At 40.9% G+C, this 13,879-nt stretch overlaps 1 protein-coding gene across 2 annotated transcripts in view; it reads right to left on the minus strand.

Moving 5' to 3' along the window:
- Positions 1-13,879, minus strand: part of LOC140728285 (uncharacterized) — a 142,331-nt gene that overhangs the window by 35,568 nt on the left and 92,884 nt on the right. For both annotated transcript variants that reach the window (XM_073046786.1, XM_073046785.1), the window contains one exon: positions 4,936-5,574. In XM_073046786.1, the coding sequence (XP_072902887.1) occupies positions 4,936-5,574 (639 nt within the window). The remainder of the gene's footprint in view (positions 1-4,935; positions 5,575-13,879) is intronic.

Here is a 13,879-nt window from a genome sequence, read left to right on the forward strand (position 1 = left end):
ACCATGAAATATATAACCACTAAATGTTCCCACGTAGAAGAGTATTCACCATGACCATTGCAGTGTGACCTCGGCCATCTAATGCTCCCATTCCCATAACTTTTTTATTCCTGTAATTGGAACCTAAGTTGGTAGCTGTCAAATATGCCACTTCATTCATTGCCTGCACTTGGAAACAATTCAACCAGGAAAGACTCAGGTTTATCCATGTGATATAACATGTCAGGTCAATCAGAAAGCAGGAAGAACTAAGAGGGGAGGGCGAAAGGAAGAATTCTTCTGAAAGAAAGAAATTCTTTGGATAATCACATGTTTAACAAGGGTGTAACAAAGCAAGTAAGGAAGGAATGTGTAACAAGTCTGAAGGTAAAAAGGGATCAAGCAGGATTCGATAGCAGATGAGATGAAGCAAAGGTACACTTAAAGAGGAGGAAATCAGCTGGGCTTACTGGATGACATTGGAGGCAGATGATAAGGTCAGTCAGGGCAAAACTGCATGGAAGACAAGAAGAACAAGGAAGGAAAGACTGTCTGTAACCATAAAACAGAATGACTTGGTACTCACAAACAAGAGAAAATCTACAGAAGTTGGAAATCCAAGCAACATACACAAAAGGCTGGAGGAAGTCAGCAGGCCAGGCAGCATCTATGGAAAAGAGAACAGTCGACGTTTCGGGCTGAGACCCTTTGTCACGACAGGAAAAAAAAGATGAGGAGTCAGATTAAGAAAGTGAGGCAAGGGGAGGAAGAACTGCAAGGTGATAGGTGAAACCAGGAGGGGGAAGAGATGAAGTAAAGAGCCGGGAAGTTGATTAGTGAAAGAGATACAGGGCTAGAGAAACGGGAATCTGAAAGGAGAGGACAGAAGGCCTTGGAAGAAAGAAAAAGAGGAGGAGCACCAGAGGGAGGTGATAGGCAGGTAAGGAGATAAGGTGAGAGCAGGAAATGGGAATGGGTAATGCTGAAAGGGGGTGGGTGGTGCTTTGCCAGAAGCTCAAGGAATCGATGTTCATACCATCAGGTTGGTAGCTACCCTGATGGAATATAAAGTGTTCTTCCTCCAACCTGAGTGGGCCTCATCGTGGCAGTGTAGAGGAAGCCATAGACTGGCATGTTGGAAAGATTATGGGAAGTGGAATTAAAATGGGTGGCCACTGGGAGATCTCACTTATTCACATAGGTGCTCAGCAAAGCAATCCCCCAGTCTGCTTAAATGCCATTATCCAGAAAGCACAGCAGTGCCTGTATTCTGGCAGAGGTTTGTAAAGATACAGCATCTTGTCTATATCTTTGACAAACTTCTATAGATGTGTGGTGGAGAGTATATCAACCAGTTGCATCATGGCCTGGTACTGAAACACCAATGCCTTTGAATTGAAAAACCTACAAAAAGTAATGGATACAAGAAGCAGTGGACTAGTAGCAGTCCATCACAGGTAAAGTTCTCTCTACCATTGAGCACATCTACCCAGAGCACTACCACAGGAAAGCAACATCATTAGTGTTTCTTTTTTTTCCTTTTCGTAATTGCACAATTTGGTGTCTTTACCATATTGGTTGGGGCAGTCATTCTTTGATTCTATATTGCTTCTTGTATTTACTGTGAATGCCCACAAGAAAATTAATCTCAGGGTGACATATGCAGTATATATTTTGATAATGAATTTACTTTGAACTTTGAGCTTGATCTTGTACAACAGTATTAGGCAGGAGGTGGGTAAAGTTGTGTGAGGGCAGCTGTTACTGGTTAAATCCAGATCTGATATGTGACAGTAAAAGCTGGCTAGTCAGAATTCAGATCAAAAATATTGTCCCGTGTAGAAGGATGGCAAGGTTTGCAAACTTTGCTCACAAGAAATGTTGCAATTTCAGTCAAACCAGAAAAGAAACATATGTAAGGCTTAGGAAATCTGACAAGGCCCTCGAGGAATATAAAGAAAGCAGGAAAAAAGAGGGAATGAGAAGGGGGCATGAAATGGCCATGGCAAGTGGTAATAAAGAGAATCCTGAGGCATTTTATATGTATGTTAATTAAAATGAGAGGTAATGTTGCAGCTATATAGGACCCTGGTCAGACCCCACTTGGAGTACTGTGCTCAATTCTGGTCACTTCACTACAGGAAGGATGTGGAAACCACAGAGAGGGTGCAGAGGAGATTTACAAGGACATTGCCTGGATTGGGGAGCATGCCTTAGAATAGGTGGAGTGAACTCAGCCTTCTTTCCTTGGAGCGACAGAGGACGAGAGGTGACCTGATAGAGATGTTTAAGATGACGAGAGGCATTGATTGTGTGGATAGTCAGAGGCTTTTTCGCAGGGCTGAAATGGCTAGCACGACAGGGCAGTTTTAAGGTGCTTGGAAGTAGGTACAGAGGAGATATCAGGGGTAAGTTTTTTATGCAGAGAGTGGTGAGTGGGTGGAAGGGGCTGCCGGAGGTGTTGGTGGAGGTGGATACGATAGGGTCTTTTAAGAGACTCCTGGACAGGTTTGGAGCTCAGAGAAATAGAAGGCTATGGGTAACCCTAGGTAATTTCTTGGGTAAGGACATGTTCGGCACAGCTTTGTGGGCTGAAGGGCCTGTATGTGCTGTAGGTTTTCTATGTTTCTATGTTTCTAAAACAAGAGGGTAGGTCACTCAAGGATAAAGAGGGAGAGGATGTATGCCTGGAGCCAGAGTAAGTGCACAAGGTACTTTGCACCAGTATTCATGAAGGAGAAAAACATGGAGGATAGTGAGATCACGGAAAGGTAGGCTGATTGTTATCAAGAAGGTGGTGCTGTAGGCTCTTCTGAAGGATTTTAAGCTGGATGTTCTCAGAGCTTGATAGGATCTTTCCCAAGTTACTGAGAGACACAACAGATAAGATTACTGGGGTCTTAAAATAGGCAAGATCCCAAAGGATTGTATCATGGCTAATGTTGTTCCTCCGTTTACAAACCAAGGAGTAATAGGCCAGTGACCCTTATATCAGTGGTGGTGGAATTGTTGAAAAAGATTTTTAGGGATAAGATCTACTTACGTACATTTGGAAAGGCATGGATATATTAGGGATGGTCAGCACGGCTCTGTGCAAGGATGGTCATGTCTTACAAACTAGATTAAGTTATTGAGGAAATGAAAAAGATGATTGACAGTGGATATTGTATAAATGGACTTGAGTAAAGCATTTGACAAGATCTCTCATAATAGGTTAATCCAGAAGATTAAGGCACATGTGATCCATAGAGGAAGTTAGTTTAGCCATAAAATGAAGTAGGTAGTGGTAGAGGGTGTTATTGTGACTGGGGGGGCTGTGACCAGTGGTTTTCAGCAAGCATCAGCACTGGGACATTTGTTGCTTGTGGCATATATTTAATGAAAATGTAGGTACAATGATGAAGAAGTTTTGGGGTCAGACAAAATTAGCAGAGTTGTTGATGATGAGGAAAGTTGTCAAAGGATATAACAGGATAGAGACAAGATGGGAAACGACAGTGGCATTTAATTTGAACAGTGAGGGTGTCACACTTTGAAAGGTCAAATGTAAGAGTTAAATATACAATAAGCGTCAGGGTTCTTAGGACCATTGATGTACCGAGGGAGGTTGCGGTACATTTCTATCGTTCCAGGAAAATGGCAACAGAAGTGGACTGGGTGGCTAAGAAGGTATACAGCATACTTGCCTTCATCATTCAGGTTATTAGAGTTGGGAAGTCATGGTGCAGCTGTACAGAATGTAGACTAGGTCACATTTGGAGCTATATGCAGCTCTGGCTAAACCACAGGAAGGGTGTGAAGGCTTTGGAGAGGGAGTATAAGAGTTTCACCAGGATATTGGCTGGAATAGAGAAAATGATCAATAAGAAGTGATTGGACAAGCTTGATTGTTTTCTCTAGACCATCAGAGGCTGAGAGATGACCTTATTGAATTTGATAAAATTATGAGAGACATAAACAGGATAGAAAATCAGAGACTAGGGTAGAAAATTAGAAAATCTACTGTTCTATGGGGTGGTTTCCTGTAAGATAAGTGAAAAAGGATTTGATTTTTTTAGGAGGTTGAAATATTCTCTTTCACATGGATGAATGCAACTTGAACAAATCTTAAAATGTTCAATGTGACACAGAACAAAGCAGCTTACTTGAATGACACCAAGTTCTCCCCTTAGCTTTCACTTCCTCTATCATTGTGGCTTTCCAGCATTTTGCCAAATCTAATTAACAAAACTAGTTAACAAAGCTAATCCATCATCTAAACTGACAATGCAGAAGACCCAAGGACCCTCCAAGATGAGCGCTCTCCTGACTCGAAATATATTACTGTTCCTTCATCATTGCTGGTTGAAATCCCAAAGCACCCTTTCTAAAAGCACCATGAAAGCACAGTATCTTCACCAGGTGATTGCTGACGTTTGAGAAGGTATCTCACCATTATCTTCTCATGGCAGATTAGCGATGGGCAACAAACAGTGGCTTTCCAGTGACACACATGAAATAAATGAATTAAAAGAGTCTGTTAATTAAAAGAGTCTGACTGTCCTCAAGGATATGTCTTGAGGTTTCTGACTCACCCTGCTAATCAGAAAATAATAAGCCCTGTGTTTCAGAAGATTTCCATAGATTTCCACAGCTGACCTAACAAACATAACAAAGTGAGATAAACTAAAGTTAAAACAGCCATTTTTATTCTACTTCACAGCCTCCTGTAACCCAAGCTACTCGCTAAAATCTAGGCCTTTATAGGCCTTTAACTCACAAAGATCACCTATTATTATTCACCTAACCAATAAAGAGACTATTAAGGCAAATAAAAGTACATCAATAATTCATTTCGTGGAAAGCAGAGAATTAATTTTTGGGTTTAAATGATAAACATTAACAATATTTCTTCTGAAATTATTTCAATAACATGATTGATAGTCTTGGAGAAAAATGTAAATATAATTCAGTTACCTTCTGTACTGTCAACCACAGGTTCTTCAACATGTACTGTTGGTTCTTCAGTAATTATTTCTAGAGTATGTGGTCTTTGTAATGACATCATTACCTGTTGCTGTATGTCTGGCAGAGAATAAAAGTCCCTCACATGGAAGGCCAGGTTGGGATTAAAGGCTATCTGCTTCAGTTGAACAGGATCTGCAAACCCAGATCCAACAGCAAGGGTTACTACAGCGCTCTGCTTCAGTGTATCTGCAGCTTTTCTGATATCATCTCCAGACCTTCCGCCAGTGATGAGCACCAAGAACTGGGGAACACCTTCTTCTCTTCTGCTCCCTACTGATCTGACAAAGTGAGAGCTGAGGACAAAGTCCAACGCCTTCCCAGTTGCAAGTCTCCTACCACCTTTAAATCTGAGCGTTCTTAAGAAATCCAGAATTTCATCCTTTCCCAAATAGGTGTTTAGATAAAACTCTGTCTCCTCAGTGTCGCTATATAACACCAAACCAACTCGCACTCTGTCACTTCCAATATCAAGGTTCTCAATTATTGTGGAGATGAAGTCACGGATAGGCTGTAGATTTGAATTCCCAACATAATCAGATTCATCAATGAGAAATATAATGTCTCTCTTGCTGTCTGGTGTAGATGGACCTAGAAAAAGAATACATATGAAAAATACTCTAGGATATAGAATGATAATTGAAATGTTGGGGAATCAAACATTTTAAAAACCTTTGCAAAGATTAGAGCAGGCAAGAGAAGCGAAATTAAAGGGAAAGTTCCAGCTTCCATGTTGAAGGATGTCACAAGATATTGGTTGAGATTTGGCAGTTACACGATGACAACGCATGATTATTTGGTGCTTATTGATTACTGGAAATGGCTAATGAATTGTTTATTACAGTACATGTAAACTATAAAGGGCAACACCTAAATACCCCTTTGTAATCTTGAAACAGAACAGTTAACAGTAGAGACAGTAAAAATACAGGTGACCCTGGTGTAATAGACATTCAGCTTATGAAAATTTTCCCCTGAGATGATTTACAAATCACTATCCAAAAATCTGAGATATGGACTAAGATTTGTCCTTGTGGAATTCATATGGAAAATAAAAGCAAATACATCAGCACAATTTTGGGATGGATATTCATATTACAGTAACTTGCAATGCAGTTCGAGATGTTATGGGACATTTTCAAGGGGTAAGGTGAGCAACCAGAGGTTGTATGTGCATTGGTTAAAAAAAAAGCAGTGTAGGCATGTAGAATGAATATAGTGAGTAAGGTAGAAGGTTCAAAAATAAGACCTGAAGATTGTAATATCGGCATTGGTCCTGGTGCTGTGTTGGTGAGGCTATGAATAGGAGGAAAGGAGAGACAAAGCTGTGGCTGAAGAACTAGTGCAGGAATGAGGGACTCAAGTTCTTGTACCATTAGTATCTCTTCCGAAGGAAAGGTGACCCGAAAGGAGTGATGATTTGCACCTGAACTGGACCTGACAGGGAGATACATTAGAATCTTTTACAGTCATAAAGTCACAGCAATCAACAGCACAGAAACAGGCCCTTTGGCCCATCTAGTCTGTGGCAAAGCATTTAAGTTGCCTAGTTTAAATCAGCCTGCACCCAGACCCTAGCCCTCCACATGCACCTATACATCAATACACCTACCCGAACTTCTCATAAATATTAAAAATGAACTTGCTTCCATCATTTGCACTGGCAGCTCATTTCATACACTGAGTGAAGAAGGTTCCCCTCATGTTCCCCTTAAACATCTCTGCTTTCACCCTTAACCCATAACCTCTAGTTGTAGTCTCACCCAACCTCAGCGGAAAAAGCCTGTTTGTATTTAACCTATCTATACCATAAGACCATAAGACATTGGAGCAGAATTAGGCCAGTTGGCCCATCGAGTCTGCTCCAGCATTCCATTATGGCTGACGCAATTTTCTTCTCAGACGCAATCTCCTGCCTTCTCCCCATATCCCTTCCTGCTCTGACCAGTCAAGAACTTATCAATCTCTGTCTTAAATATACATTAAGACTTGGCCTCCACAGCTGCCTGTGGCAAATAATTCCACCGATTCACCACTGTCTGACTAAAGAACCTCCTCCTTATCTCCATTCAAAAAGGACATTCCTCTATTCTGAGGCTGTGCCCTCTGGTCTTAGACTCTCCCACCATAGGAATCATCCTCTCCACATCCATTCTATCAAGGCCTTTCACCATTCGATAAGTTTCAATGAGGTCAATCCCTCGTTCTTCTGAATTCTATTGAATTCAGGCCCAGAGCCATCAAATGTTCTTCATATAACAAGTCAATCAATCCTGGAATCGTTTTCCCGAAACAGCTTTCAACTGTCTCCAGTTCAGCACATCCTTACTCAGATAAGGGGTCCACACTTGCTCAAAATACTTCAAGTGAGGCCTCTCCAGTGCTTTATAAAGTCTTAACATTACATCCTTGCTTTTATATTCTATTTCACTTGAAATGAATGCTAACATTGCTTTTGCCATCCTCACCACAGACTCACCTACAAATCAACCTTTAGGAAATCCAGCACAAGGACTCCCAAGTCCCTTTGCACCTCAGTTTTTCACATTTTCTCTCCATTTAGAAAAAGTCAACATTCATTTCTTCTACCAAAGTGCATGACCATACACTTCCCAACATAGTAATCCATCTGCCATTTCTTTTCCCATTCGGCTAATCTGTCTGAGTCCTTCTGTAGCCTCTTTACTTCCTCAAAACTACCTACCCTTCCACCTGTCTTCATATTGTCTGCAAACTTTGCATCAATTCCATCATCTTAATCATTGACATATAAAATAAAAAGAATTGGACTCAACACAGACCTTTGTGGAATACCACTAGTCACTGGCAGCCAGCCAAAAAATGGTTTAGTTTATTCCCTTTAATCCCCGTAATACCATGGGATTGTGGCTTGTTAAGCAGCCTCATGTATGGCACCTTATCAAAGGGCTTCTGAAAATCTAAGTACACAATATCAACCAAATCTCATTTGTCTATCCTACTTATTACTTCATCAAAGAATTCCAACATACTTGTCAGGCAAGATTTTCTCTTGAGGAAACCATTCTGACTGTGGCTTATTCTATCATGCGCCTCCAAGTACCCTGAGAACTCATCCTTAATTATTGACTGCAACATTTTCACAACCAGTGAAGTCAGATTAACTGGCCAAAAGTTTCCTTTCTTCTGCCTCTCTCCCTTATTGAAGAATGGAGTGACATTTGCAATTTTCCAGGCTTCTGGAACCCTTCCAGGAACTAGTGATTCTTGAAGGATCATTACTAATGCCTCCACAATCTCTTCAGCCACCTTCCAGACCTCTGGGGTGTACACCTTCTGGTCTAGGTGACTTATCTACCTTCAGACCTTTCAGTTTCCCAAGAAACTTCTCTCTAGTTATGGTAACTTCACACACTTCATGCCCCCTGACACTTGGAATTTCCACCATACTTCTAGTATCTTTCACATTAAAGAGTGATGTAAAATACTTATTCAGTTTGTCCACCATTTCATTGTCCCTCATTACTACCTCTTTAACATCATTTTCCAGCAGTCCAATATCCATTTTTGTCTCTCTTTTACACTTTTTATATTTGAAGAAACTTCTGGTAGCTTCTTTTAATATTATTGGCTAGCTTACTTCCATGTTCCATCTTTACCTTCTTAATGACTATTTAGTCAACTTCTGTTGGTTTTTAAAATTTCCCCATCCTCTAACTTCCCACTAATGTCTGCTCTATTATATGCCCTCTCTTTGCCTTTTATGTTGGCTTTGACTTTTTAGTTAGCCGCAGTGGTATCATTCATCTTGCCTTTAGAAAATTTGTTCCTCTTTGAGATGTCTCTGTGCCTTCCGAATTACTTCCAGCAATTCCAGCCATTGCTGCTCTGCTGTCAACCCCACCAGTGTACTTCTCCAATCAATTCTAGCCAACTCCTTTCTCACGCTTCTGTAATTCCCATTAGTCCACTGTAATACCAAGACATCTGACTTTAGCGACTCTTTCTTAGACTTCTGTGTGAATTTAATCATATTATGATCACTTGCCCCTAAAGGTTCTTTAACCAAAAGCTCTCTGATCAGTTATGGTTCATTGCACAACACCCAGTCCAGAATAGCTGATCCTGTACTGGGCTCAACCATGATCTGTTCTTAAAAAGTCATCTTGTAGACACTCGAGAAATTACTCCTCCTATAATCCAGCACCAACCTGATTTTCCCATGTTCTCCATGATTATTGTAACATTGCCCTTTTGGCATGCATTTTCTATCTCCTGTTGTAATTTGTATAACCCTACTAATTTTCTATACCTCTATCAAATTGGCTTTCAATCTTCTACATTTTCAGGAATAAAGTCCAAACATATTCAAACTTTCCTTACAACTCAGGTCTTCCAGTCTTGACAGTATCCTTGTAAATTTTCTCTGTACTCTTTCAATCATATTTACAACTGTCCTTTAGGTAGGTGGCCAAAACTGCACACAATATTCCAAATTAGGACTCACCAACATCATCAACTTCAACATAACATTCTAATTCCTGTACTCAGTACTTTGATCTATGAAGGCCAACATGCCAAAGCTTTCGTTATAACTCTATAAAGCTACTTTCAATGGGCATTCTTCAGCCCATCTTTCCAGCTGGTCTAGACTCCACTGCAAGCTTTGATAGTTAACGTCACTGTCACACGACACCCTCAATCTTACTGTCATCCCCAAATTTGCTGATCCAGTTGACCACATTATTATCCTGATCGTTGATATAGATGATAAACAATAAATGGCCCAGCACTGATCCCTGCAGCTCTCCACTGGTTACAGGCCTCCAATCAGAGAAGCAAACATCTATTACCACTCTGTCTTTTTCTGCAAAGCCAATTTACTACCTCATCTTGAATGCCAAGTGACTAACCCTTCTTGATTAACCTACCATGTGAGAACTTGGCAAATGTCTTGCTGAAATCTCTGTAGACAACATCCACTTCATCACCTTTCCTGGTAACTTCCTCCAAAAACTCCATAAGATTGGTTAGACTTGACCTACCATGCGCAAAACCATGTTGACTATCCCTAATCAGTCCATTTCAATCAAACTACTCATATATCTGGTTCCTGAGAATGCCTTCCAATAATTTTCCCACTACTGATGTCAGCCTCACCAGCCTATAATTTCCTGATTTATTCCTAGAGGCTTCTTAAACAGCAAAACAACATTAATTATTCTTCATTTCTCTGGCACGTCTTCTGTTGCTAAGGATGATTTAAATATCTCTGCTAGTGGCCTGGCATTTTCTGCACTTGGCTCCCGCAGGGTCTGAGAGAACATTTTGTCAGGGCCTGGGGATTTGTCTTCCCTAATTTGCCAAAAGACAGCAAACCCCTTCTCCCCTGTAATCTATATAGGGTCCATGACCTCGCTGCTGCATCACCTCACATTTATAGACTCTGTATCTGTAAATACATGCAAAAAATCCACGTAAAATCTCCCCATCTCTTTTTGCTCCATGCGGAGATTACCATTCTGATCTTCCAGAGGACAAATTTTGTCCCTTGCAATCCTTTTTTTCTTAACAGATCTGAAGAAGCCCTTAAGATTCTCCTTCACCTTGTCCACTAGAGCAACCTCATGCCTTCTTTTAGCCCTCCTGATTACTTTCTTAAGTGTTCTCTTGCATTTCCTATACTCCTCAATTGCCTCATTTGTTCCTGCCTGTACCTGCTATGCAGCCCTTTTTCATCTTACCTATAAAGCTACTCTCTCTCTCTCTCTCATTGGGACTTCTATGTACTGCTTAAGGAAACTGTCCTGAGCACATTTGACAAACGCTTATCCTATCTAGTTCTTTTAGTACTAGCAAACCTTCCTACTTGGATATCAGTCTCCCTCCAGTTTAGGTGCAAACCATCTCTTCTGTACAGGACCCACCTTCCCTGGAAGAGAACACAATGATCCAAAAATCTGAATCCCTCCCTCCCACACCAACTCCTTAACCATGTGTTAAACTATTTGATCTTCCTTTTTCTGGCCTCACCAGCATGTGGTGTGGGTAGCAGTCCTGAGGTCGAAACTCTGGAGGTCCAGTCCTTTAACTTAGCACCTAACTCCCTGATTTCATTTTTCAGAACCTCGTCTTCCTTCTTTCCTATATCATTGGTACCTGTATGACCATGGCTTCCAGCTGTTCGCGCGTCCACTTAAGAATCCAAAATGTCCCAAACCCTGGCACCTGGGAGGTAACATACCATATGAGAATCTCATTTTCATCCACAGAACCACACTTCTATTCCCCCAACTAATGATTCGCCTATCACCATCACTCACCTCCTCTTTCCCCTTCCCTTCTGAGCCACAGAGCCAAACTCATTGCAACAGACCTGACTGCTAAGACTTTCCTCTGATAGGTCATTCCCCCACCTCAAAATATCCAAAGTTGTTGAGGGAGTTGGTCACACAGGTACTCTGCAATGACTGTTTAATCTCTTTCACCCTCCTGAATGTCACCCAGTTTCCTGTGTCCTGCACCTTGGGTGTAGTTACTGTACTTCTATATGTCCTGTCTATCACCCTCTCAGCCTCTCAAATGATCTGGAGTTCATCCAATTCCAGCTCCAACTCCTTAACACAAGTGTTTAGAAGCTGCAGCTGGATGCACTTCTTAATCGGGAAGGTTTAAACTTGTCAGACAACAGGGCAGTGGTTGGGGTGGATATTGGCGAGACCCAAATGAGCTGTGTGGCAGGTGAGAAAGTTGAAGCAAGGAAAGAAGTTAAAGGAAGCCTGACAATAGACAGGACAAGCAGAGATAGGAAAGAGCAAGGAAGATAAAACTGCATATATTTTATACAAAGCCTTACAGCAAGACAGATAATAGGCATGTGGGACTTGGATAGTTAGCTGTTATAGAAATATAGTTGATGGGTGTGCAGGACAGGTTGCTCAATGTTCTGAGATATGAAGGCAACAGGCATAATAGAGGTGAAGGTAAGAGAGGACCAGGAGATATGTTTTTGATTAGGGAGAATGTCATAAAGAGGATATTCCTGAAAGAATATCCAATGAGACTTTATGGGTAGAACTTAGAAATAAAAAGGAGATAATCACTTTGAAAGGATTGGACTGCACAAAGCCACCCTGCCCCTACAATAGTCAGCAACTAAGGGAGGAGAAAATATGTAGAGAGACTGAAGATAGCTGTAGGAATAATAGGATAGTGATAGTAGTTGTAGGTTCCCTAATATTGACTGGGACTGCCATGGGGCTAGGAGATTGGATGGGGCAAAATTTGTTAAGTGTGCCCAGGAATGTTTTCTCAAGCAATATGTAGATAGCAGTATTAGATGCCAGCAAAACTCAATGTCTTATGAGGGAATGAGGCTGGGAAAGTGGTTGAGCTGTCATTGGAGGAACACTTTGGAATCAGTGACCATAATTCTATTAACTTTTAAATAATTATGGGAGGATTGGTCTACAACTTAAAGTCAAACTTTGTACAAAGCTAATTTGGATGATGTTAGGCAGGAATTTGAAAAGGTTATTTGGGAGAGACTGAGTGCAGGTAAAGGGTGGCTCTTTAAAATGAAACAAGGGTAGAACAGTGCATGCATGTTCCGGCTGGAATGAAGGGCAAGGCAGCCAGGATTGATCTGGTTAACGAAGAATATTGAAGCTCTGGAGAAAGAAAGCATCTGTCAAGCACAGGCAGCTGGAATCAAGCAAATCACTTAAAGAGTATAAGTGATGTCTGAGTATACTTAAGATGGAAATCTAAAGGGCAAAAAGATTACATGAGCTATCTTTGACAGATCAGGTAAAGGAGAATCTTAAGAGATTCTATAAGTCTATAAAGAGCAAAGCAGTAACTGCATAAGAATAGATTCCTTTAAGGGTCAGTGTTGTCATCTATGTGAGATGGATGAGGTCTTAATTTATTGTTTGTTATTATTGTGAAGATGGTTATCAAAGCTAGGGAAGAGAAACAGATCTGCTTCATAGAAGATTTGCTGCTGGTGATACTAAAATGTATAAAGATGCCTGAATCTCTAGATTCTGACTAGGAAATCCCAAGGCATTGTGATAAGACAGAGAAGAAATTTAGGGGCTCTGGAAGAGATATTGTGAACTTTAGATTAGCTTTTGGAACACTGGGTGGTGGCTAATTTAGGCCAATATTTAAGAATAATTGTGAGGATAATGCAGGGAAGTACTGGCGAGTAGCCTAAAGGTCAGCAGTGGAAGTTACTTGAGGGTATTCTGAGAGACAGGATTGAGCAGCGTTTGGAAATGCAAAGGTTGGTTAAGGATAGTCAGCATTGCTTCATGTGTAGGAAATTGGATCTCACAAAATTGACCAAGTATTGACTGAGTATTTTGAAGACGTAGATAAGAGGATTGATGAGGACAAGTTAGAAAATGTTAGCAACATCTTTGCCAAGGTATCTTGTGTAAAATGTTCTGGAAGATTAGATTACACAGGATCCATGGTAAGCTAGCCAAGTGGGGGCTTGGTGGAAGAAATCAGCCAGAACAAACTTAGAAGTAACAAAGAAACTTGCAAAGGTCACCAAAATTGGTGGTATGGCAGACACTAACAAAGGTTATCTAAAACTGCAAAATGAGCTAGGTCTATTTGAAAAATATAGGAGTAATGGCCAATATTCCAGAATATCAACTGGATTTTCAGAAGGTCTTTGACAATGTGCAACACAATAGGCTACTAATCAAGGTAAGACTCCATGGTGTTACAGAAAAGATACTAACATGGATAGAAGATTGGCTGACTGGCAGGAGGCAGAGTGGGAATAAATGTGGCTTTTTCTGGTAGGCTGCTGGTTGACTAGTGGAGTTCTGCAGGGGTCAGTTTTGATACCATTTTTTTTCATGTTATATGCCAATGATTTGGATGATGGAATTGATGG

Source organism: Hemitrygon akajei, chromosome 5, assembly GCF_048418815.1.
Source record: "Hemitrygon akajei chromosome 5, sHemAka1.3, whole genome shotgun sequence".
Classification (NCBI taxonomy): Eukaryota; Metazoa; Chordata; class Chondrichthyes; order Myliobatiformes; family Dasyatidae; genus Hemitrygon; species Hemitrygon akajei.